At 57.2% G+C, this 26,520-nt stretch overlaps 1 protein-coding gene across 3 annotated transcripts in view; it reads right to left on the bottom strand.

The window, feature by feature from the left end:
• SDK2 (sidekick cell adhesion molecule 2) overlaps positions 1-26,520 on the bottom strand; it is a 266,484-nt gene that overhangs the window by 76,221 nt on the left and 163,743 nt on the right. For all 3 annotated transcript variants that reach the window (XM_047833518.1, XM_047833516.1, XM_047833519.1), the window contains exons 4-12: positions 22,749-22,896; positions 17,001-17,134; positions 9,964-10,075; positions 8,237-8,427; positions 7,986-8,069; positions 5,688-5,882; positions 4,352-4,468; positions 2,583-2,750; positions 1,667-1,769 (exon numbers count right to left, since the gene is read on the bottom strand). In XM_047833518.1, the coding sequence (XP_047689474.1) occupies positions 1,667-1,769; positions 2,583-2,750; positions 4,352-4,468; positions 5,688-5,882; positions 7,986-8,069; positions 8,237-8,427; positions 9,964-10,075; positions 17,001-17,134; positions 22,749-22,896 (1,252 nt within the window). The remainder of the gene's footprint in view (positions 1-1,666; positions 1,770-2,582; positions 2,751-4,351; positions 4,469-5,687; positions 5,883-7,985; positions 8,070-8,236; positions 8,428-9,963; positions 10,076-17,000; positions 17,135-22,748; positions 22,897-26,520) is intronic.

Here is a 26,520-nt window from a genome sequence, read left to right on the forward strand (position 1 = left end):
CTTACTTTTTTCCTTCTTTTTTTTTTTTTTCTCTCTCTCTCTCCCTCCCCAGTTTTTGGGGCTTATCTGCATTTTCTACATTTTCCTTCCATGCAGTAAGAAAAAAGGCCAACAGAAAGACGGATTGGCAGTCATTGTTGCCCGACTGGACTTCTCCGAGTGGGTCTAGATCTGGCCTCGGATACCAAACGGAAGTGTTCTCTCCTGAGACTGTTCTGGAAACCGTTCCGCCACTTTATTTGATTTGGTTGCTCGGGTCCTTCCTAGCCTGTCTGGTCAGGGAGCCCCATGGTGTGTTCCCTGAAGCTGGGACAGGGTTTTCAAGTCCAAGGAAGGGGTGGGAGATGTGGGGAGACTTTGGGCACAGGCTGCAAATGCTGAGGGACCAGTTCTGTTCTCTCTCTTCCCATCTAGAAAAAACTGCGCTACATGGAGAATTCCATCCTGAGGCGAGGACCCCTCCAGTGCATCAGAACACAGTTTTCCATCTGTGGGTCCCTGGAGGTCCTTGGAAGGTGGGCCTGCGGCTATATTGCAAGAGATCCACGAATCCCTTTGTCAATGAAGGACTGTCTGGAGAATGGGGGCGCCTGGGTGGCTCAGCCGGTTAAGTGTCCGACTTCGGCTCAGGTCATGATCTCACGGTTCATGAGTTCAAGCCCTGCATCGGGCTCTGTGCTGACAGCTCGGAGCCTGGACCCCGCTTCAGATTCTGTGCCTCCCTCTCTCTCTTTGCCTCTTCCCCGCTTGTGCTCTCTCTCTCTCTCAAAAATAAATAAACTTAAAAAAAAAGAATCGTCTAGAGAATGAATAAAATATGCAAGTATTTTCCAAATAATAGATGACGTTTTAATAAATAAAACGCCAACTTATTTTAAAGTGTTACTGAATTAACCATAGTTTTTTTTATTATAAAATTTTTCAATTAATGGGTGCTAAAATTATAGCTACTTATGTATAGAACTGAGACTCACAGCGGTATTCTATGGGGAGGAACATGTGGGTTCTCTTGGAGAACATTTATGGTTGATATATTTATTTTTTACAAAAATTGAATAATCCCAGGAATAAGCATATTCTGAATCATGTGTTGACAACATATTAACTACATCTCTGTGATTTCAAGGCTCACTGCTTGCGTTTGTGCCGGCAGCACGTGACGACTGCCCTAAATATCAATGTTTAATGTTCAAGGAGGTGTTTCTCAAACTGGAGGCCCGCAGTGGATTGGCCGAGGACGGATGTGTGTCTAAAAGTCTAGGAACCCTGTGGGAGGGCGGGGAGGGTGGGTGATGGGTATTGAGGAGGGCACCTTTTGGGATGAGCACTGGGTGTTGTATGGAAACCAATTTGACAATAAACTTCATATATTGAAAAAAAAAATTAAAAAAAAAAAAAAAAGTCTAGGAACCCTTACGGGCAACCTTGGCTTCCGGCGGTGGGGGGGGGGGGGGGGCATTTGGTGTGGCGGTTAGACTGTCATATGCCCAATGGCCACCAGATGGCACCCCAGGATGCAGCTGCCTCCAGAGCCATGGGGGCCAGGACTCCCGAGTGGCGTCAGTGGCTGGCCCCTTCCAGCCTCGCTGCCCGCTGCTTTGGCAGTGATATTGGCCACAAGCTGCCCTCCCCTTTTGCCTCCATGGGGTCACAGCAGAGGGAGTACCTGACGGTCACTCGGGGGTCATGGGTCACTCCGCACACCATGGAGGCCTGGGTGCCCTTGATGACACTCTGGTCCTGGGGAGGCTTGGTGATGCGGGTCCGGGCTGAAAGAGGGCAGGGAGACAGGGTGGTGAGAAGGGGGTGTAGAGCCGGAGTAACAGGTGAGACGCAGGTGTGTGGGAAGGGTGCTTTCGGGTAAACCGAGCCCGAGTGGCTGAGTTCGACGGGTAGGCGGAGGCAGGCCCCGTGCGTGGACAGGTCTACCACGGCCAATGTCCCATGGTCCCAGCACAGCGGTGGTCTAGCCAGCGTAAAAACAGCATCCCCTGCTGCACGGCATTCGAGCCCACGGGTGTTCAGCCTCCCCAGGTGGCCCGCAGGCATGTCTGTCTTGGGCGTGGACCCCCAGTGGTGCAATCTGACCGCCCAAGGGGCTTGATTCGCTTCCTTAAAGCAGGGCCCAGAACACTACGGTCGGGGGCCGAGTCCGGCCGGTAGCCTCTTTGGCTACCAAGGCCACTAGCATCGGAACACAGCCGTGCCCTCTGGCTGCTTCCTTGCTGAAACAGGAAAGTCAGTCGAGGAGTCGGGACAGAGGCCGTCCAGCCCACGCAGCCTAAAATAGTTACTCTCTGGCCCTTTACGCAACGGGGGTGCTGACTGCCGCCCTAATGTTGAAGACAGCTGCCCACCGCCTCTCTGTTCTCACTCGGCCACGCGCGGCGAGAGCCCTCGCTCTCGTGGAACCATCGGCAGAAGCCCGGCCTTCCCTCTGCAGTCATTCATTCGTCCGAGCCCTTCTCTCGGAAGAAGCGCCCCTGGCGGGACCGACGTGCGGGTGTGCAGGTGCCGGCAGGGGGACACTGCGCTCGGCACACACTCACGCACGGACGTGTGAAGGCACTGTGCACACTCACCCCACACGACCAGGTCGGCCGAGGCTTCGTCGACCCCCCGAGAGTTGGTGGCCAAGCAGGTGTAGGTCCCGGCGTCGGAGATGCGCGTGGGGCTGACGAGCAGGCTGCCCGACTCCAGCAGCGTGAATCGAGGCAGCTGGACGGAGCCGCTGGCCAGGATGCGCTCCCCTGAGGGCGACACGGGGTGGGCTCGGGGTGCGGCCGGCTGTGCGCGTCCACGCAGGCCCCGGCACTCTGACACGGCACGAGCCCTCTCCCCGGCGGCTCCGGGCAGGTGGTCTCGGGAAGGCCCCCAGCTTTAGAAAGACTGGGAGGGCCGCGGAGGTGGGGGCAGGGCTGGGGTGGGGGTGGAGGCCCAGGGGGGTTTCTGACGTGGTGACAGGCACGAGGGCGCTCGGTCACAGAGCCCGGATCTCCTGGCGTCTCTCTCTCCACCCTCCGCGCCGTCTGCCCTTCGCCGGAGGAGGCCAGGGACGGTCTCCTGGAGCAGCCAGGCACAGCTCTCGGAGACAGCTGGCACCCGGTCTGGGGGGGGGGGGGTGGGGAGGGGGCAGACAGCTCTGACAAGGTGGTGACGGGCATCCTGCGGCAGGATGCTTCTGGAGAGTCACCTTCAGGGAAGCGGAGGGAAGTGATGGGTGGGGGGGAGCAGCAAGGAGCAGGGGGGGGGGGGGGGAGGGGTAGACAGGGACAGGGTGGGCCAGGCCTCCCTCTGCGGTGGGACCTGGGGAGGCCTGGTGCCTGGGGGTGAGGGAGGGAGATGAGCCCGAAACTGTATCTATTTTAAAGACAATCCCACCTGTCCGTGCAGAGGGGTATCTTCATGTGCAAGCCTGTGGGTGTCTCCCTTTGCACCCACGGGCAGGAATGCTGAACCAGTGAGCGTGTCGGGTGAGCGTGTTTATTTGTGTCCATACCCGCGCCTGGCTGTGCCTCCACTCACCCCACAAATATTTATTGAGCAGCTACCATGTGTCAGTCTCGGCCTGGGCCCCAGGAAGACAGCGGCGGGCCAAACCGAAGCCTGGGTCTTCGCGGGGCGGCAGGTGACAAGCTGAACGAAGGGGCAGGTTTTCTTGTATATAAGGAGGTGGAGAAATTGAGCCGCGGGGGCGGCGTGGGGAGGCCCGGGGGAGGGGGGCAGGTGAGTCCTAGGGAGAAGCTTCCTCCACACAGACTTGGGAGGTGCGAGGGAGTGACTGCAGGTGCACGCACACGTGTGTGCACACGGGGAGAGCTGGGAAGGCGAGATTTGGAACCAGAGCCGCGGAGGAGCCACTGAGGGCGGGACCGCTTGAGCTTTGCTAGCTGGGGTGTCGGGAGCCCTCCGCGCTGCCGTGGGGGCAGGGATGGTCTCCCACTTGCACGGACGGCCACCACCGTAATACGGACCGTCAAACAGCGGCCATTCACTGGGCTTCCCCACTGCCGAGGCACAGTGTTGGCTCTTGTTTCGTCCTCACGCTGACCCAAGGTATATGGTCCCATTGTCCTCAGTTTACAGACGGGGACCCTGAGGCTCGGAGTGATTAAATGATTCACCCAAGGTCACAGGTCTCTGGAGCTGCAGAGCCGGGCCTTGAGCCCAGCGGGGCGGCACGTGGTGCATACTGTGGTGTGAAAGACGCCCCGCCCCTGGGGGTGTGCAGTGCACGACCTTCACAACTGTACATAGGGAACCCGACCCGGCTGTCTCCAGAACTGAGCTCTGAGGACTGCCCTAGGCTGTCACACGGCCACACCCTCCAAAGGAGATCAGTCCCATCTACCTTTCTGCCAAGTGATGGCCGGCCGGGGCGCTCCCGAAGTCTCGCAAGCCAGCACGACTGACATGCCATCGATCACTGTGCTGTCCAAGGGGCCCCTGGTGATGTTGGGGGCGATGCCTGCAAAAGGAGACAGTGGAGCCTCTCAGCTACACCCCAGAGGAGACCCCACCGCTAGAGGGCCAGGTGCTCATCCTGCCCCTGCCACCAAGAAGGACGCAGGTGTCCCGATGGGACCCCAGCACCGGAGAAAAGCCCGGAAGGCCCTCCGGGGCTCCCTGCACCACCTGCCCTGTGGCCGGACCCAGGCTACACCAGCCCTTCTGCCTTGATTCTCCGGCCTCCATCTGGGGGAAAAGGGAGGACCCCCGAGGGCGGCTCACACCCGCCATGATGCCTCCTTCACTGAACAGGACATCGAGGCTCTGGGTTCCTGACAGAAAAAACAGTTATGGCCAATAGAAGAACATTGCCCACTCTGCACGAGGCCTGGCCCTGGAGAGTCCGCAGCCCGGTCGAGCTGTGGTTCTTCAAGATGAAGCACAGCGTTCTTGCTTTGCGCTGGCCTTCCCTGGCCCGGCCCTCAGGGGCAGACGTGCATGGGAGCAGAGCTTGGATACGGACCAGCGCCGGCTTCGCCCGCGCTCCTCGGAAGCAAGAAGCGAGACGGCAGCCCTTCTGTCCCCAGTGCCGTTTTGGGGCAAACCCAGCTGGCCCTCTGCCCCACGGCCGCCCTGTTCGGGGGGACCTCTGTGGGACTGAGGGCCTCCCCCGAGGGACGCCGGGAGGCCCAAGACCACACATCCTCTTGCTGCTGAGACAAGGAACCCAGCGGCACTTTGCACGTGCACAGAGCTCTGCCATCGACGGTGTGGCCACTCTTGTGGCATTGGCTGCGAACGCAGCTCCGTGAAGAGGGCGGGAGAGCTATGCTCCCCGCCAAGAGACTCCAAGAGGGCAAAAGGTTTGAAGGAGGGACTGAGATGAAAGCCCTGGGTCTCTCTGGAGAAGTGAGCGAGTCTTCTCAGTGGGGACGGGGTGGCTTCAGCCCTGTCCACGAGGCCAGGGGCAGCTGCGAGGCCAGAGCAAGACGTGGCCTCACAGACGCTTCTCTCCCAAGAGCCCGCGAACCCCTCCGCGGCTCAGGGTCCTGGAGCGCCAGACCCGGGCTGGGAGAGCAGTGGGCGCAACCGGCTAGGGCCACCCCCGCTGCTGAGTTTTCTGGAATCCTAGCTCTGCAAAATGCAGCATCTCTTCTCGAGAGGCTGCTGGCTTGGAGGAAGGCTGCATCCTGGGAGCGGGAGGGACGCCGGGGCAGGACAGCAGAGGCCCAACTTACTGGTGACAGCCAGGTAGGTAGAGGTCTGCACCTCGCCGGCCGCGTTGCGGGCAAAGCACTGGAACATGCCGGTGTCGTCGGGCACCAGCCCGCTGATCTGCAGGCCCCCGTCGCCGCGCTGCCGGAACCGGTTCAGCCTCCCCACCTCCACCACGGCCGCGTCCTTGTACCAGATGATGGAGGGCGGTGGCACACCTAGGGGGACACGCGGGCCCACAGTCAGCCCACCTCCGGGCTCCCTCCCTCCTGCCTCTGAGGGGTGCCTGGAAGGCTGCATGGGGAGGGTGTCCCTGTGTGTCCTGCTCCCTAGAGCCTTCTTAGAGGGGCCGCTAATGGTCTTGGAGGAGGTGAAGGATGTTCTCGGGGTGGCATTTCTCAAGTTCTTATAAGAGCAGGGGTTCTAAGAAAATTTAGCTGGGTTAGTCTCGCTTGGAAATGGTGGATGGGACAAATGAATCAAAAATTTTTTTTTTTAAGAAAGAGAGCAAGAGCAGGGGAGGAGCAGAGGAAGAGGGAGAGACAGAATCTTAAGCAGGCTCCATGCACAGCGTGGAGCCCGATGAGGGGCTCGATCCCATGACTCTGGAATCATGACCTGAGCTGAAATTAAGAGCTGGGACGCTCAACCTACTGAGCCACCCAGACGCCCCATAAATTAATTTTTAACTGGAATTAAATTTTTTTTATGGCTTATTTATTTTTGAGAGAGAGACAGACAGAGCGTGAGCAGGGGAGGGGCAGAGAGAGAGGGAGACAGAGAATCCGAAGCAGGCTCCGGGCTCTGAGCCATCAGCATAGAGCCGGACGTGGGGCTCAAACCCATGAACTGTGAGATCGTGACCTGAGCTGAAGCTGGACGCTTACCCGACCGAGCCACCCAGGTGCCCTAACTGCAATTTAATTTAGCAGAGACTTTTATGTATTTTGGGAACCTCCAACGGGGGTTCGTTTCCCAAACCCACATGACTGCAGAGTCCCGTGTCGAGCAGCACACAGAGGAGGCTGGTGCTTCTCGGGAGCCCTCTCCTACCTGGTCTGCACAGGGAGGTGAACAGGGGCTCCCCGTCTCTCAGCCTTGCCCAAGCCACACGCCCCTGGGCCTGGCATGGTCTTCTCGCACGTGTCCCCAGCCTCCCCTCTCTCCCTCTGGGTCCCGGCTCACATGTGACTTCCCCAGGTGAGCTCCCACCCTCCATCCGAAGGAGCACTCGTGGCCCCAAGCCCCCTACACCTGCTTGCTTCTCCTTTCCAGCTCTTTTTCAACCCTGACATTCTACGACGCTGTATTTCATCCTTTCCACGGGGCATACACATTCTTTCACGTGGTAACATCTCCGAGACAAAGGCGTCTTCCTATCGAAAGCACATCATCATTTCATTGGTAGTCTTTTTTCTTTCTTAGTGGCACATAAAATAATGGGGCATCTCACAACCCATGACATTTTCGATGAAATGAAATAAAGTATCTTTATTTGCTCATGGGTTGGTCTGCCTTCCTTCGAAGAAAGGTAAGTTTCATAAGAGCAAGGATTTGGCTGGCTGTTGGGTTCATTCTGTATCTCCCCAGCCCAAGAGCAGTATTGGCACGTGGAAAACCCTCCAAAAATGTCTGTTGGGTGCACGAATGGATCTTGGCCTTCCCCTCACGTGGGCTCAGAAGGGGAGTCCTTCCTCCCTCCCTCTGCTGCGACTCTCCTTGCCTGAGCTACGTTCTGCCTCTTTGTTCAAAATGACACCGCGTGCCATGGTGGATGCCCTCTCCTACCATCCGATCACCCCGGATGCCACCCCGGTTTTGGGGCTGCCTTGTAGCTCAGCCGGGCCAGAAAGAGGGAGGCTGGGGATGGGAAGAGTGGAAATTCTCCAGGAGCTCTGACTAGGGGGGTTAAGTAGAAAAGAGTAGGGGAGAAAATGGAGCAAAATGGACCAGAAACCAGGCGGAGCTCATGAGACCCATCTCAGGCGAAACGCACCCACACGTTCTAACAGTTCTGACATTGTCTCCAACTCTGAAATTACGGGCAATTTCGGTCTGTCACCTATCCTGAAATTACGGTAATTTGGATTCATTTGTAACCCTCAAGTTAGGGTAACGTGGGTTGATTTCCAGTCCTGAGATTATGGTAATTTGGCCTGTTTGTTTCCTGGGGCGTCTGCTCACAGCCAGACTAACTCTCTGCTCAGTGACGATACCTGGAGAAGGAAGTGGAATTTAGAAAAGTTTGCGACAGGGACAGGAAAGGCTGAGGGTCTGGGCGCGGGGGTCCTTGTTCCCCGCTGACCATGCCGCTGTGTTACCTTTGGCCCGACAGGGAATGTCCATCACTTTCTCCATCTCTGCTGTGATGTGTCTGTCTGGCTCCTTGACAAACTGGGGAGGTTCTGCAGGAGGAGGGACCAGAGGAGGGGCTCAGAGCCATGCTCCTTTTGATACAGCCCCTGCTCCGGTCACCCAGCCATACTGCCCGTAGGATACAGCCACTGCTCGGCACGCCCAGCCATGCCCCTAGCCCTGGGCGGGGAGCCCCAGCAGCCCTGCCCCAGCTCACCCAGCACAGACAAGTAGGCTCCACGGACGACAGAGGGGATGCTGCTGCTGCGCAGGGCGGCCTCGCACTCGTAGTAGCCGGCGTCACTGCCCGTGGGGCCCGGGATGGTAAGCCGGCGGTTGTAGTCGCTGATGCCCCCCGACAGCGGCACCCCATCTTTCTTCCAGATGATGTGCAGCTTGATCAGGGGCCTGGAGGCGGTGAGGGAGGCAGGTTCTCAGCCACAGGGGCTTCCAGAAACCTGAGGGCCAGGGCAGGGGTGCGCGGGAGTGCCAGCCCGGGGCCCCAGCCCCTGCCACTTCCTAGAGGTGCAAGCCCGTCAGCGCTCTGGACCTCGGTTTCCTTGTCTGTGAAATGGGGGCGCCTGTGCCCCCCGGGGTTGCGGTCATGGGGACGCTGTAATGCAGGTGGATTAGCTCAGCCCGGCGCCCGCCGGGGACACGGGGCTCCCGAGTGCAGGAGCAGCACCCTGCACCCCACGCCGTGCGTCTTGCTCCTCTGCCCCCCTTGTGCTGCGCCCCGTCCAAACAGAAGCCGGCGGGCAGGAGCGGCCAGAACGCCGGGCAACGTGACAAAGAGGAATGAGAGAGAATCGCCCAAGGTTTGGAGGGAGAAAGGCAGGCAGACGGACATACCCACCTCCTGAGTTAGACAGAGGGCGAATCGGGCACCCTCCTCACCGACCCTGGCCCCCCAAAGCCCCCTGAGATTGGGTGTGGCCTGCTCTCCCGTTTAGCGCCTGGCGGATCCTGGAGGGGTCTGTGCCAACCCCACGGGGTGCGCAGCGGGGTCCCGCAGAAAAGGGTCCTGTGATGGAGCGGGTCTGGGCAACGCTGGCTCCAGTGACGTTAGGCAGGCTCTTATAGGCGCTCTCCGTGTCCTCAGCGAGTTCCTCTGCATCCCGCAGCCTTTTCCGCACTTGCGGAAAACCTGGGTCCCCGGGAGCCTATGCTTAGGAACGCGGCTCTCCGGGAATCTTCAACTGGATGTGACCTCGGGGTCGCTGGTCTGACTCCCCACCCATCACCTCGGAGCATCTTTCTGGAGCACTTAAGAGGTGTCGGGTCAGGCTGGGTCCAGCGCTCTACCCACATGCTCCCCCGGGCCCCGAGGGGGTGGCCTGTGGTATGGCAACCTTGCTGTTGGCCAGCTGGGTGGTCTCAGGCAGGTCGCTTGCCCTCTCTGGCCTGCGGGGTAGCGACAGCTCTGTCGGGCGGTTGTTGGAGGAAAGGAAATCGCGTGGGAAGGCACAGCACTGCGGCCACACGTGATGAGGCGCAGTCATGAGGGCCGTGCACGGCTAGAGGGGGGCTGCGATTGTGCCCAACACTGGGTCTGCCAAATCCATCATGCGAGCCGTCTCTTAGCCCAGCATGCCTGTCACACGTGCCTGCGTGGCAGGGAGGTCACCTGTCCCTTCCAGGCCGCTCTCAGGGCCACAGGTGGGGCCTCGGTATTTGGGGCTGCCCCATAACTTCCATTCGGGCCTCGGTCTCTCCTTTTGGGCCACGGACAACGAGCCTGCCCGGCTCATACCCAACAACCCTCTGGAAGTAGCCAGCACGTCCACACGTCGCCCCTCCTCCAGGACAAAGGCCCCATCTCCTTTCATGGGGTCCTCATGTAACACTTCCGGGCCTTCCTGAACTGGTCCCCTTGGAGCCCACAGGTCAGGTGCGCCGGCTGCGGTTAAGGGCGAAGGGGAGTAGGGGGAATTCGCTACCCACCTGGCGTTGGCCACGCACTCCATGGTCACCTCCGAGGTCCCGGCCACCACGCTGGTGTTCTTGGGAGGAATGATGATGGTTGGGGCGATGGGGTCTGCAGGTCCCCCGACATCTGGAGAGAGGCCAGGTGTTAGCCGGAAACACAGGTCGGAAATCCTATCTCTGCCCGGCCCCCATTAGAGGCTCATGCCACGGAAGACTTTTGTCCTTATGTAGCAGAGCGGGTGACCACGGGGCAGTGCCACGGCCGAACCTGCAGACATGCCTCCAGGGACCCTCTTACCCCTCCCCCTCCTCTCTTCAGGGTCCAGGGAGCGCCCACTGGAGACCGCCAAGACCTTCCCCCTTCTCCCCTTGTCCTGTTTTTGCCTTCAAAATCTTTCCCTCCACCCACATTTATCTTGTTGGCTTACATCGCCACTTGTCACGTCTTCTACCTGAACGCAAACCCCCTCTACTGGGCTGGATAGTAATCCCCCCACATTCAAGTCCGCGGCAGCTGTGAACGTGACCTTATTGGGAAACAGAGTCTTTGCAGACGTAATCAAGTTAAGATGAGGTCCTTCTGTGTCAGGGTGGGCCTTACGCCCAATAGGACTTGTCCTTAGAAGAGGAGTGAAATTTAGACACAGACACACAGACACACAGAAGAGAAGGCCAGGTGACCTCGAGGCAGAGCCTGCAGCGAGGTGTCTCCGAGGCGAGGAGTGCAGAGGACTACCACCAGAAGCTGAGAGGCAGGAAAGGATCCTCCCCTCCAGCCTTCAGGGAGGGCACAGGCCTGCCGACACTTCTGGCCTCTAAAACCTGTGAGGGGACATTTCTGGTGTTATAACCGCCCCCTCCCCAGTTTACGGTACTTTGTTATCACATCCCGAGGAAGCGAATACATTCTGTGAGGTGGGAATCTCATGGATCGTTGCTTTGGACTGAATTCTGTCCCCTCCAGATCGTACGTTGAAGCCCTAACCCCCATGCGACTGTATTTGGAGACGGGGGTCTCCAGTAGACGGGGTTCCAGGAGGCCATAAGGGTGGGGCCTTAGTGCAACAGGGCTGGCACCCTGATCGGGAGTGAAAGAGACGTCAGAGCTCTGTCTTGGCCACGTGAGGACACGGCGAGAAGGCGGCTGTGAGCAAGGCCGGAAGAGAGGCCTCAGCAAAACCCAGCCGTGCTGGTACCTTGATCTTGGACTTCCCAAACTGCCTGTGCTGAAGCCGCAGGTCTGGTAACGGGTTACAGCAGCCCGAGCTAACACAGTCTTGCTCATGCTTACTTCTCTAGGACAAGAGCGATGTCTGACGCATAGTAGGGGCCTCACGTGTACTTGACAGGGGAAGGCATGAACGGGTCCAGAGCTATCCGTGCACAACTTCGGGGACGATGATTGAAATGAAAGAGAACGTGTCACGAGTGGGCTCTACAAACACCAAACGAAACGATACCTCAAACTCGTCTAACAGCTTTGCCTTTTCTATTTTTTAAGTTCTTTAGGCTCTTATCTCTGTGGGCCAGCACTGGCCCAATGCTGACAGAAACTCAAGTACTGTCTGTGCACCTGTGCCAGGGCTCCTGAAAGTTCAAACACGGAGGGCTTTCTCTCTCACGAAAAATCCATCCAGTTGGCTCCTTTCCAGGAGACTCTGGAGGTAGCAGACTATAATGACACCCCCAGCCCTGGGCGGGGGGGACAGTGACAGGACGGGGAGAACAGGTCACCGCCCCGGTGTCGCTCTGGGCCACCCTGGTTGGCCCTCGGCCACCCTGATCAGCCCTGGGCAGGTTTTCCTGCCTGGACTCCAGGCTTTGCTGGGAAAGGGAATAAAATGTAAAAAATAAAGTAAAATGAAGGGGGAAGAAAGGAAGCATATAAAGGAAAATAATTGCAACAATATAAAAGCCTCATGTAGGTGCCATAAAGAGCGATCGGATTGAAAGCTGCTGATATAGCTGAATCCATAAAAGTGTGCTCTAAGTTGTTTATTACATGCTGGGGCGCACAGGTACCACGGCGCAGATTAATGGGGCAAGACGAGGAGACAGTTAGAGCCCAAGAGGGGTGCCCCACCGCGGAGCCAGGGAAACAGAGCCCTCGGAGTTTAAAAATATGAGGGCCACCCCAGGGCCTCAGGGCCAACTCGTCGGCTTTGGGAGGGGTGGAGGGGAGACTGACACCTATCCAGGGACCCTGGAGGTCACACCGAGGTCCTGGGGCGTCAGGAAGACTTGGTCTGAAACCTTGTTCTGCCCCAGGCATCCTGGCGTGGGGAGGGTCCTCAGCCAGATCTTGATTTTCTCAGTGACACAATGCAGATAAAAATGACTGTGTCTCAGGGTTACGTGAGTTCGGCCCCTCACTCAACAGCTCTTTTCTGGGTGAGGGCTCAGTCCACGCCGGACTGTGCCAGGCACCAGGGACTCCCCACTGAGCGAGACAGGCAGGGGTCTGTCCTCATGCAGGGCATGGTCTGGAAGGATCTCAGATCGATGCTTAGACATTTATCGGATTCAAGTGCATGGGATGGACGCTGGGAAGAAGCGCCTCGGTGGGGGTGGCGAGGCTGGTCTGGGGGGAGCGCAGAGTACTTGGCACATAGTAGGTCCTTAATAAATGATAGGCCGTCCTTCTTGGGATTTACCTGCCTGTCCTCAGGAAGAGATTCCTGGTCTCCCGTCTTCCACCCCAACCAAACCACGTGATGGACCCAGAGGTTCCCAGGAGGTGAAAGTCACAGCGACTGAGGGCAAGAGGCCACGTGCCGTGCCAGGCACCATCCCAGGCACCGTCCTGGCACTCTGCTAACCGACGCTCATCACAACGGCCACCGGAGGTGGGTCATTATCGTCATCCCACAATTTACAGATGAGAAAGCAGAGACAAACGGAGGAGGCCAAAGCAGTGAGGCAGTTTACTTCCCAATGGCAGTTGCTAACAAGGGACAAAACCAGGAACGGGGACCGGGTCTCCGAGGCTGTAAACCCAGGCCGTTAGCCACTCCCCAAATCATCTCTCTGGCTCAGTCCTCACTCGGGCACAGAAGGAAACAACTCTCCCTCTTGGCTGCCATCAGCTCTGCCAGAAGTTGTCTGAACATACCTCTGAGCACCACCAGGTCCTGGCTGCCACCGGCATCCCTGTCCCCTCTCCCCCAAACCCCCTGCATGCACTCCCCTTCCCCTGTCACCGGCGACCCCCTGGTTGCAAATCCCCTTTTCTCCACTGATTCTCTTCGACTGCTCCGGACATTTGGCTCTGGTGACCTCTTCTCTGGCACCTGCCTCCCACGCGGTGCTCACATGGCTCTCTCCCTGTCTCTGGATCCTGAAATGGACAAGCCAATGCCCTCTGCCCCTCCCCGCTCCCCCCTGTTTCCTGGCTCCCCTCCGACCTCACCAGCCTCCTGTTTGGAGAGGGAGGTTCTTGGGGTGATGTGAAAGCAGTGGACAGCTTGGGGTGGACCGGGGATGTCAAGATGGCCCTGCGTGGCACGGACTTGCCCCAGGCAGGACACATCCTACTGACAGGTGCTCACGGCTGGGGGGCCTGTCCTGTCAGCTCCTGGCTAAGCAGGTCTTCAGATGACCACCTAGGGTGAGGAGGACGGCTGGCTGTGGCTGGGGACGGAATGCAGGACATCTGCCTCATTGGAACCATACTCTGGACAGTGGGGTGAACGGAGCCCAAAGGTCAAGCCGGGAAAATCACATGCAAACCAGAGCAAGGAGGAGGGGTGTCTTCCGCGTGAGTGCCTGATGCGGATTGAACCCGGGGTTGGGGCTGGGTCCTGCTGCCCCTGGCTGATTTGTTTTTTCTTCTAAATTTTATTTACTTTTGAGAGAGAGGGAGAGACAGAGTGCAAGCAGGGGAGGGGCAGAGAGAGAGAGAGAGGGAGACACAGAATCCGCAGCAGGTTCCAGGCTCCAAGCTGTCAGCACAGAGCCTGACGTGGGGCTGAAACTCACAAACCGTGAAATCAGGACCTGAGCTGAAGGTGGACATTTGACCCACTGAGCCACCCAGGGGCCCTGGATGATTTTGATAATAGTCACAGTGAGGGACATCACTGTGATGCCTTCTCCCCGAGGCGCCTCAGTTAATCCTCCAATTACACGTTGCCACAGGCATCACGTTACAGGTGAGGAAAACGGAAGTTCGAGGACCACATGACTCACCTGGGCCACGGGTCAAGTGCGTGGGGGTGGGGGGGGGCAGGGAGGTAAGCCGCTCCCTTCTCCCGGGCAGGTATCCAACATGGGGGCTAAGAACCACAGGTGGCTGCGAGCTCTTGAAAAGTGACTGGCGCCCCTTTGATTTGATGGGATTTAATTTTATCTAATTTACATTTAATTAAAAACGGATCCCCAGATCAGTTATTAGAACACTTTTAAGTACGTGTAGAACAACACGGGTATCCGACACCACCTTTCCAGCTGTAAATTTGATGAAGTCTAAACACAGATCACGTATTTCGGATGAAAACTGAGCAACCAAATTGGGATGAGCTCCAAGTGTAAAATACGCAGAGGTTTTGAAGGCTCAGTATGAGGACGAAGAAACCCGGTGCAGAGGGCCTCGTTAATATTTTCCGTATTGATTGTGTGTTAAAATGGTAATATTTTGGATATGTTGGGTCACATAAAATACATTAATAAAATTAACTCCCCCTATTTCTTTTTTGTTTTTTTAATGGTTATACATTTATTTTGAGACAGAGAGAGCAAACAGGGGAGGGGCAGAGAGAGAGAGAGAGAGAGAGAGAGAGAGAGAGAGAGAGAGGATCCCCAAGCAGGCTCCATGCTGTCAGTGCAGAGCCCGACGTGGGGCTCCACCCCACGAACCATGAGATCATGACCTGAGCTAAAATCAGGAGTCGGACACTTCACCGACTGAGCCACCTAGGTGCCCCCAGGTTTGCATTTTTCAAGAGCTGTGACACTCTGTGTGAGGTCACCAGGGTTGCTCCTGGGCAGGGGTCAACTCCCAACTCCCGGGCCACTGGCTTTGCTCTTAACTTTTCCATTTCTGAAGAGCATGAGCGCCCCCCCCCCCCCCCAGCTCCCTGTGCGCCCCGGGGCCACTAAGAAGCAGCACTGCCCTGGGCTGAGGAAGGATGGAGGGACGAGGAGGGAGGAACAGAGGGAGAGGCGAGGCTCCATGAGATAAGTGAGGGCAGACAGAGCTGGTGGTGGGTAAAGTGGCAATTGCTCCTAGTAAATTGGCTGGCAGGCAGGCAGGCTGGGGGATTTGTGTCAGTGACATGAACAGGGTTTTGAAGCTCAATCACTCGTGGGAGGAGAAATTAGCTGAAAACCAGCTGATTCTGTTCTTAATCCAGTACAAATCGCCGCGTGAGAGCAGGAGGCGAGTGGCGATGGGGTGGGGGAAACAGACAACCGGGGGAGGCTTGGGCAGATAACGGGGGTCCGGAAGGGTCCTACGCTCCTCCCTTGGGCCAGATGGAGGGTTGCGGGGGGCAGAGCTGAGATAGAGAAGAGAGGGAACGATGTTCACAGTGGGCCCCAGGATAGCTGGCTTAAGTCGGGGGAGGAGGTTGGGTTCTGGGGAGGAGCACCGAGTGGGGGGCTCTAACCTTTGGTGTCAGGGTAACCTGAGTCACTCAGGAAGACGGCCCGGCCTTGACGCGGACCGTGAACACTGCCTCTTCCACAAAGACTGAATTCTATTGGACTCCAGGTATTCTGACCACTAGAGAATATATGGGGGAAAACATCTCCCTCTGATGATTAAATTCCTTTCTCTGTAGAAACAGCAGAGCCAGGTCATGGCTGGGCCCCAAGGCTACAGGGACCAGACTGAGACCTTGACCCAGGTCAACGTCAGAGGTTACATCTGTGACCCTGAGAGGTCAGTATCTGGAATGGAACTCTCCTCTCTGCGTTCAGGTCTCTTTCTAGGCAGACTGGAACTTGGGAAGGAGAGAATTCTGTGGATACAGGAAGGGATTCTGCTGGTGCTCAGAAAGCCCAGGAAGGCACATGGTATGGCCGAGGAACGTTCTGGGCTGTATAGACACTGGCAGACAGAGGCCGGGATCAGGGGAAGGACACGGGAAGGCTCCATACGCAGACCAGCACCCTCATTTTTGCTGCTGGTGGCTGCGTCCCCATGCGACCGCGGGTGATAAATGAGACTTGCTTTTGGAGCAGGAGTGGTGCAGATGTGGAGAGACGTGAACATCTGGCTCCCGCAGCTTGTGTGGTTGCTGGGCGGCTGCGACACGCTCTGGACCCACGTACTCTGTGCTTCCGGGCCTGGACTGGCTGCCTGAGCCACCCCACCCTCCTTCCCTATTCCAGGGGTGGAGCACAGAGGGAAGGGGCCTGGCTGGCTTTCGAGAATTAGGCCAGGGAGGGGTCCCCAGCATTTCCAGCAGGGATCAGACACCTGCCTTCAGTCTCAGCTGGACAAATACCTCTTGGCAAAGGAGATCTAAGGAGCTGACCCTTTTCATCTGCTACCGTCTATTCTCTGCTACTGGGGAGAGCTTTGCCTATCCATTCCAGGGTGCTGGGTGGTTTCTGGCAGAGAGGCATTTTTAGGCAGGAGCCTGGGCAGAGAGCCTATGTTCCGAGAGAAGACGGCCCGCTCTGAGTAGCAGCAGCACTCTGTGTGTACCCGCTGAGTAGAGGCTGCTAGTCTATTTCTCTAGAAACGAGTGCCCGGTGCCCTGCACGCTCTCCCTGTCAGCACCTGAATCCCAGAGGTGGCTATAACCCACACGTGCACACTCTCTCCATGCCCTCCCTGGGCCTCCGGCCCTGCTGACAGCCAGCTAAGTGTCCCCTCCCCAGATGCAGGATTTCCGTCTTGCCATGGGAACGGGATCCAGAACTCAGCTGCCTCCTGGCTCCCTCAGCTGGGTCTCCTCCTCCTATTCCTCAGAGGCCCCTCCCCGGCCCTCCTCCAGCCTCTCCGCTCCGCCACCATTCCATCTTCCCAACGACCCTCTGGAGCCCCGTTCCCAAGATTTAATGACGCGCTCCTCCATCCGTCCCAGGCCCGGCCGCTTACTTACTCTCCACGGCAAGAGTGATGGGCTGGCTGGTCTTGTTATCCCCGTTCTTGTCATTAACAGCCTGCACGTAGTAGCGGCCTGCGTCGGGAGCCACCGTGGACAGGATGACGAGGGTGTTCTCCAGGGTGATGGCTCTGAGCAGAGGAAAAAGATTTGTCTGACAGGGGCCCAGGGGCTCTGAGCATCGGAGGATGGGAGCGAAGACAAGAAGCTGGTGGCTCCCGGAGCCCCTGCTCCAGCCCAACTCCCGGGACCACTTCCCGCCTAAACTTTAGCACATTTCGTTTGTAGAGAATCTGAATGTACTGCCAGCGTGGGGCGGGGTCAGACCCAAGTCCAGCACATGCACGGAGGTCCGAGACGGTCCACGTGAAGCTTCCTGCCCCCCCCCCACACCTGGCCCAGGACGTCTGAGCCCCCCATGTGTTCTGTCCTTTCCCATGTCATAGCTTTGATGCTGTGTGTGTGTGTGTGTGTGTGTGTGTGTGTCCGTCCATCTCTGCACCAAAGAAATCCATTCACTGGAATGAATGAATGGATGAATGAATGGCGATGATAATGAATTTAGAAATGAGCAGGATCATTCCAGAATCAATGCCTTCACCTAGTCCTACATTTGTTCAGATGGATTCCAAAGCCACAGACAGGTTTGCCTATAACACAGATGATGGGGGTTCACCTCTCCTTCCAGCTCCCTCCCAGGGTGTCAGTTTCTACCTCCCTGAAGCTGGTCACCAAGGGTGAGATTGGCTGGGCTGGCTGAGAAGGGAAAAGGAGGCCAGCCGGGCAGTGGGGTGCAGGCTTTCTCTGCGGGGCTCCCATCATTCAGCCCCTCAGCCCCTGGTCTGCAGGCAGGGAAAGGGGTCCGTCCAGGCAGGAAACTGGGGGCCCCATCCGACGTGGGTGAGACAGCACCGGGAGCGTTGCCCACGCCCGCTCTGCCCGCTTCCCCCTCTCACCCATTCTCTTGATGACAAACAAAACCATTAGTTTGTCAAGTCTATCTTGGATTTTAATGTGATGTGCCCGAGACAGCTGTTAAACATCCTTAATGTTAGTTTAACAAGGACAGACCCAGTTGAATTCTTTTCAAATTTTCCCATTAGGTGAATGTTACAGAGTTTTAAAACAGGCTCTCAAATAAACATCCCCGCTAATGCCTCTCCAGCCGGGCTGTGCTGGTTTCCTCTCTCCTGGTTTTGGGGGTTCATGGCCTGAGTCACGTCGTCAGCAGAGCTCTGGGGAAATAGGAGAGAAAAGTCGTCCTGCCCCATTTTTCTTTTCCCCTGGAGGAAAACAACCCTCTAGCTAATGAGCTCATGGGAGGTACAACAAAGCCAGTGGGTCCTTGTCCTTTGGTGTAGTCTGCGGGGCGGGCAGGGGTGCGGGAGGAAGACTGGGCTTTGTCAAGGGCAGAATGAGTTTGGTCCCAGCCTCTAAGGAGCACACAACCTCCTCCCTGCTGGGCCTCAGTCTCCACATCTGTGAAGGGGGTGGGGGAAGAAATGTTTGTGAAGCTCCCTCCCAGCCCTGAGGTTGAGCGATTCTGATTCCTGTCACTGCTTTGGTTCTGTCCCCATCTGGCCCGAGGCTGTCACCCTCCGTCTCGGGCAGCCCTCGCCTGCCACACGGTCCAACGTCAGGGCTAATCTGGTGAGCAGTGGTGCCCCTGGACCACGTCACTGAAGCCCCCCACCCTCTCCATCACCACGGCACTGGAGACTCAGGTGGAACAGAGCCCCCGGTGGGTTGGGAGCGCCGGGTGCCCCTGGGTCCCACTCCCCAGTGCATCTACTGCCCCGAACCCCCCCTTGCCTCCGCAGAGGGTCTCCACCTCCAATGTGCTCTCTCCTGGGCGATGAAGACCCACCCCACCCACCGATCTCTCCTTTTGCTCTCTTTTGTCTATATTATGATGGATCCTCAGTGGTTCTTACCCAGGGGCACAACAGGGACTTACTGGACCCCAAGTGTGGGTTGTGCCGTCGCTGAGATGCGCTGGCCTGGGTGAGGTGGCAGTTCATTTACCTGTTTCAGGCGCCCCTGCCATTGAGGGGAAGGCGGTGGGACAGTGGGGCTGGGCTGGCGGCTATACGGCGCAAGGTGTGTGCGCCACCTCCAGGCTCGGACCCTAAGAACCCCCCCTCCCCCCGTGCGAGTCCTAGGTTCTCCCCTCTGTCAGAGCAGGGCAGCTCTGAAGCCCAGTGTTGAGGATGGCAGAGGCCCCAAATGACAGTGAAGAAGCGACCCTCCCATCTCTTGCCTGTGCCAGGACTTTAGATGAGTGTGAAATCCACTTCCCTGGTGCTAAGTCCCTGGGATTTGGGGGGGGGGGGTGTGTGTGTCTGTAAGTGCAGCTGGCATCGCCTTGACCAGCACTCGAGGCAAGGAAAGCACTCTGCGCTGGGCCCCCCCGGGCCAGGGGCGGCGCTCTGAATATGGACCGGAACGTGGTGGGCAGACGGGCTGGGAAGCACTGATGACTTTGGCCTGCCCTCCCTCCACCCTCAGCAGGTGGCTGAGGTCCGTGGACTTCAAGCCTTCTGCGGGATGACCACCCCCTTGATAGATGGTTCCACAGAGCTGTCTCTGGTACTCAAAAGGACTTCTGGCCTGCTGCATCCCAGATACGCCCACTCCCGAAGAACCCGGAGGTCAGGGTTCAACTCTCGGGCAGGGGCTGGGCTGCATTCTTCAGCCACACTCCTCTGGTTCCAATTTACTCTGGTTCCCTCTTCCCTGATTGGCCCAGCTCCCAACCCCACCTCCCATCCACTACCCCTATTAAGCCAGCCCTTTTTTCCCTCAGGTCCACGGGGGCCCAATTGATAATTTCATTAAGAATAAAAGAAATCATCCCAGAACCTGACCAAAGCCCCCAGCATGTGTCTTTGTTGGGAATCTTGTCTCCTTTTCAGCAACGGGCACCAGGGCACAGGCGAAGTGTGGCTAATCGCCGTCTCTGTCCCGGCAGGGAGAGCAGCCTTCTGGAGATAGCACCCGCCTCCAGCACCCCTGCACGCCCCTCTGGCTGATCACGCCCATCAGATGCGTATCTCTGGCAAACAGACGCCAGAGAATTTGCTTCCAGGGACCTTTCCTCTCAGCTATGAATATTAATCTGCTGTAATTGCGGAGATAAAATCTCCAGTGTTCTCTCCTGCGTTTGGCTGGAGTGCTGGTGGGGGTGGGAAGGTGGTGGGTGCGACCACGAGGGCGGGCACGTGTGTGTAAGCCAGGATCATTCTGTCCTGGTGCCAGAGGCTGCTGGGAACGAAAAGGGGGTGCGGACAGAGGGCAGGAGTGAGAAAAGGGGGTGGCAAGGTGTTAGGCAAGGGGTGATGGGAGTGAGGCTTTCATCCGCCACGGCAAACACGGTAGAGGGGTGCCTACGAGCCCTCCCCGCAGCCACGGCACACGCCATCGAACCGTCACGGCACTGCCCTTGCCACGGAGTCTGGATGGGGCCCCAGTATCCTTCTCAACACCGTCTTCCAGGCAGCCTCTGCCAACGGACTGGCCTGCAGGATGCCATCACTGATACGCCCGGAACTGTGTGAGAACCTCAGAGAAGGGAGGACTCATTCACCCGTCTCTGCACCCGTGTGGCAAAGCATCCCCTTGCTGAGACGCAGCCCAGCATCTGTGTCAATGGTAACCCCTGATCTGCTGGCCTCACTGGCCCTTAGGCCTGAGGAAGCATGAGCCCCCTCGCAGCATGAGTCAGGCCGTCCCTGTGTTAACCCCGGGGTCAACTCCAAAGTTTCACCTGCCCCGTATCCACACCCTTTGGCGTGTGACTTCATGGGTCTCCCCACTCAAGACGCAGAGTTAATCCCCCCTCTTCTTGAGGTTGACTTTTACCACGTGACCCTCTTCTACCATCAGGATGTTAGCAGAGGCTTGGTAAGTAGGTCTCCGTTCCCACTTCCTCCCTGGTCCTCTGTCATTGCCAGAAGAAGCCGGGGCTAGCCGACTGGGGGACGGTACATACGGAGCAGAGTGGCCTGGTTGTTTTAATTCATCAAGAGCCAGGCGACCCCAGGCAAGTGAGAGAGTCCAGCCAAGGTCCCCATCGGCAGATTCACATGACAAGTGAACGCTTACTGCTTCGGGTCCCTGGGACCTTTTGTTACGCAGCAGTATTATATCTGTAGCTAATGGATCTAACCTAGGAGAGTGGTTCTCAATTGTGGCTCCATGGCAGAGTCACTGGGGAATTTTAAGAGACCCCCAGTGGCCAGAGTGTGCCCCCATTTCAGCAAAATGAGAATGTGTAGGGGGTTAGGATCTAAAGATCAAACATATTTTTAAAAAGTTTTTTTAAATTAAAAAAAATTTGATGTTTATTTTTGAGAGAGAGAGAGCGAGCACGAGTGGGGGAGGGGCAGAGAGAGAGGGAGACACAGAATCGGAAGCAGGCTCCAGGCGCTGAGCTGTCAGCACAGAGCCTGACTCGGGGCTTGAGCTCAGGAGCTGTGAGATCATGACCTGAGCCGAAGTCAGACGCTTCACTGACTCAGCCACCCAGGCTCCTCACGATCCAACGTATTTTAAATCGTCCAAGCCCATTTCAACAGGTAGCCACGTTGAGAACCACCCTACCAGGGCCAATTCTCTACAAGCGCAATCACTATCCTTCTCTCCTGGTCTCCGTCCCTGCTGTCACCTAATTTCCACTTAAGACAGAATTAAGGACCTTGATTCTGGGGTCGGCAAGCCGGGAACCAGCTGTGTGAGATGTGGCCGGGTCGTTACACTTTTGGGGGGACTTTACCGTCCATAAAACGGGGACAAAGCCAGCCACCTCATACGGCTGTTGTGATGGTCGTTCACGCGGCGGATGTCTTTTGAGCGCGCACTCTGGGGATCAGACGGGGACGGAGATAGGGTGTCTCCTGCTTGGAGGTGCGCCCCGATGCTAAAGGACAGGGCCACGCGGGCAGTGTGGTTATGAGCCCAGGTGCGAGGACACAGCAGGCACCCGATAAATGACAGCCGCTGTTACTGCCAGGATGTTCCCATGTTACTCCCGTTACGCTTCGCTCACTTGGCTTTATGTTCCCCAAAGACAAGGACCGTCCGTCTGGGCTCCCGAGACCAGGAGGGGCTCCACCCATCATTGACCTGTGGCCCGAGGAGACCGGGACAAAGGTGGTCTTTCTTTGCTGGGTGTAGGGGACAGCTGGAGTCCAAACGGGGAAAGAAAGCCTGGGCTGGCTCCAGACCCTGAGGAGGGATCGGGAGGGCCGGGAGTGTCCCCGGAGGAAATGCTTTGGCCCTCGCCGTCTGTGGAGGTGCTGGCTCCACGGCTCCTGCCCACAGGCCCACAACCCACGCCTCGGGCCACACAGAGGGGTCCTTGTTCGTGCTGAAAGGGCCATGTGTGTCCCTCCCTGCCGGGCCTCCCCTCCTCCCTGCAGCTAAAACACACACAGCCGCACCCACACCCCACATGGGAAACACCCCGGAGGCCACCCTGCCAGGGATGTGCCCGCGCCCTCCCACGGATGGGGAGGGTGCCTGTCGGGGGTTTAAGGGCTTTGGGAGGCAGGAGGGATCTCCAGCTGAGAGGGAGGCCAACCCCTGGGAAGGCGACTGAGCCGTCGTGCCCCCAAGGCTCCACACAAGTGCTCCCAGAGAGCCCCTCCTCATAAGCCGCCCTTCTCTCGTCATCATCCGGGAGGTCCCCAAGCCCTTCTCCCAGGGTGAGCCCCCTGCACCCCCCTCCCCGGAGCAGGGCCTCACATGCGGCTGCTGGGCGGGATCTTGCGGCCGTCCCGGAACCAGGTCACCTGTGGCCGCGGGAAGCTGGCGATGCGTGGGGCGCGGATGACGGCTGCTTCTCCGTGGGAGACACTCTGGTACTTCTCGCCTTCCTCAAAGCTCCCCATGTCTGCGGGACGAAAGAGCACGTGTGAGGGTCCGCTTGTCCGGCTCCCAGGCCGGGAGCGGTGGCAGCAGGTGCCAGAGGGGAAGGAGCCCCCTCCCCCCCACCCCCGCCCCGTGCTCAGACCACCCCCATGACCCCGTCACCCCACCCTCTAACCCCATCATTATGACACGCCCTGCTTTGTGCTTTGGGGGTTTACATCCACATATCCACGAATCGACCGATGCATCCAGCCACCACGAGAGGTTGGTCATTATTTCACAGATTTTGCAGAGGAGGAAACCGCCCAAAACAGGCTCAGAGAGGTTCCTTAACTTGTCCGAGGGCACGTGGCTAGGAAGGGGCCGAGCCAGGATTTGAACTCAGACCTCAGAGACCGGAGTCAGGCAGAGCTGCCCCGGGGTTCCAGGGTGGGGTGAAGGGCGCATCCTGGGGCTGGTTGCCTACGCTCTTGGGGGAGGGAAGGTTGGGGATGCTGGAGAGGGTGGGGTCTTGGATGCTCATAATCGAGTATGGAGATGATTTCCCTCCTCTGCCTCGGGTGGGAAGTGTACGAAGCTGCATGGATGTGCGAATGGAAACACCATATTGCTCTTTTAAAAACATGCCTACCCCGCTGGCAGATACGGAGGGGAACACTTATCCCAGCTCCGATATGTCAGCCAGGAGGGGAAGGGAACATGCAGGCAGGAGACTTCTGGTCGCCCACCTGCCTGCTGAAGTCGGGGTGGGGTTTGATTCCAGCAGCTGAGGGTTACAGTGGGGTGAGGGAAGGGGTGTTTGTGCGGAAAGTCATGACTTTTGAACACTGACGGACATCCTCGCTACTCAAAGTGTGGCCTGTGGGCCAGCAGCATGGGCACCACCCGCGTGGTGTTAGAAATGCAGGGTCTCGGGTCCCACCCCAGACCCACTGAATCAGAGCCTGAATCGTAACCGGGCTCCCGGTGAAGTGTGTCCATATTCAAGTGTGAGAAGCGTCACTGTCCTCAACTTGGCCACGTGCTAGTTAGAATCACCTACAGAGTTTAGGGAAAAAAAAGTGCTGATGCAAGTTCAAGAACTTGCTCGGTGTGAGCTGGCCATCGGAACTCCCATGTGCAATCAGGCTCAGGTCACCGAAAACTTACCCCGCATGTCCCCACTGCCCACTGTCCCCTCCCTGACCAAGGGGGCCACATCCCATGCCACCTGGTCTCGTGCGGCTTTGACTGTTATTTCTCAAGCCCTCGAATACCCCTGCCTCTTCTCCCTCTCCTTCAACTGGGAGTCTGGCAGCCTGGCTAAACCTCAGAAAGCCCTGAGGGGCTTCGAATGTTCCCCGAGGTCAGAACCTTTGGGGGTGGTGGGACGTGGATATTTCTAAACATTTTGTTAGATGTTTTATTTTATATTTGAGAGAGAGAGAGAGAGAATGAGCAGGAAAGGGGCAGAGAGATGGAAACAGAATTTGAAGCAGGCTCCAGGCTCTGAGATGTCAGCACAGAGCCTGATGCGGGGCTTGAACCCATGAGCAGTGAGATCATGACCTGAGCCGAAGTCAGATGCTCAACCGACTGAGCCACCCAGGTGCCCCTGGATGTGGATATTTCTAAAGCTGTTCCCGTAGCTCCAACGTGAGCCAAGGTTGAGAACTACCAGTCTGGGCTCAAGCCAGACGCTCTTACACTTTGGTGGGTCTCAGCACCCCCTGGGAACTCGGGCAGCCCACCGATCTCTTCCCCTCCTCCGCTCCTCCATGGGGAACGGAGAGGCCCTGCTTCAATGCACCTGTATCTCCGAGCTCTTGGTTCGCTCTCCTGAGGACACCGCTGTACCTCAAAGTTTGAGAACCACAGGCCTGTGCTCTCCTTTCCCAAAGTCCTGGGTTCGGTTCTCTTCTCGGCCACACTGCCCCCTTGGAGGCCTCGCCGAAGCTCATGGCTTTGCCCACAGTCTCACCGCAAAGACTCTCACATCTGCTCTGGCTCTTCCCCGAGCCCCAGCACCCAACACTCGATTTCCCACCGAAAATGTTGGCACATCTTACCTTCCTGTTATCTCAGTTCTGTGAATAGCATCCCACCTGCACCTGCCCAGACCACCTGGGTTTCCAGATCCCTGGAGGCTTTCATGGTGCTTCATTCACCTCCCTGTCCCCACAGAGTCCTACGACTCTTCCTCAGGAATGTCCATCCAAGTGTTTTCCCCAATTCCCGCAGGCCCACCACCAAGCCCACCCCGTTACTCCAGCTGCGCTGAGCCCCCCACCCCACGTGCTCCCCGGAGGCTCCCCACACCCAACCATCTCCCACACTCTTCCTATTTGCTTTTTCTGGCCCTATCACTGACTTGCTCAGAACCTTCGGCATCTCCTCACGACCCCCCAGGAAAGTCTAAATTCCCTCGCTCGGTTTCGAGGTCCCTCCTAATCTGACCCCAACCAACCCTTCCATGGTAACCACGTCACTGCTGTCCTGCCACACTGGATTATTCACACCCTGCTTCTCGTCTCAGGCCTGTCCTTGTGCGGGGCCCCTGCCTAGAAAGCCACCGGAACAACCCGTGATTCACCAAGGCGCCATGATTCAACAGCATCTCAGAGAGATCCAGCCAATTAAGTTATCTCGGCAAATAGAAGGTGCTGTCGGCATCCTTGTTCTAAATTTGGCAGGCGGTAAATGCACTGGTAATGGCTTTGGAGTCACTGAGATTTGAGTTCAAATTCTACTTCTGTTATTTATTAGGCATGATTTGGGGCAAAATTTTGACCTCGCTGAGCTTTAATTTCCTCTTTTGAAAAATGGAGCGATGAAGAGTACCTTCCTCATAGGTTATAGTCAGGATTACATGAGATACCACATGTATGTGTCAGGACGGTTCTTTCTTTTTATTTTTTAAAGCGTATTTTTTTTGAGAGCGAGCGAGCGAGCATGTGTGTGTCATCAGGGGAGGGGAAGAGAGAGAGAGGGAGAGAGAGAATCCCAAGCAGGCTCTGTGCTGTCAGCACGGAGCCCAATGTGGGGCTCGATCTCATGAACCGTGAGATCATGACCTGAGCCAAAATCAAGAGTCAAAAGCTTAAGTGACTGAGTCACCCAGGCACCCCTTGGGTGTATCCTTCCAAAGATGGCTGCATCAATATTTATCTCCCATTCAACATACCCTTCTCACGAATGTGCTGGAAATAATGACGTACGACGTCCAAGGCCAGGTCATCAAAAGGATGCAGCTTCCATCTAGATCTCCCTCTCTGTCCGGACACTCCTACTTGGGATCCAGCCGCCATGTTGGAAGAAAGCTCAATCTGGCCCACTTGGACATGAGAAGGGCCCATGGATGGAGGAAATGAAGCCCCCAGATGATAGTCAGCACCAACAGTGGACAGACAAGGTCCCAGCCTTTAAATAAGTCTCCCAGCGGAGACCTCACTCATACAGAGCAGAGACAAGCCATCCCCACCATGTCCCGTCTGGATCCAAGGCTCACGCACTCGGTGAGTATACTAGATGATTGCTGGACACTGTTATGATTGAGGGCAATGCGTTACACAGCCACAGCAACTGGGAGAGTATATTAAAGTGCTAAAAATTATACCTCATATTTACAGAATTAAAATATTAGAATCGTCCACATTTTTCACAGTTT

Source organism: Prionailurus viverrinus, chromosome E1 (assembly GCF_022837055.1).
Source record: "Prionailurus viverrinus isolate Anna chromosome E1, UM_Priviv_1.0, whole genome shotgun sequence".
Classification (NCBI taxonomy): domain Eukaryota; kingdom Metazoa; phylum Chordata; class Mammalia; order Carnivora; family Felidae; genus Prionailurus; species Prionailurus viverrinus.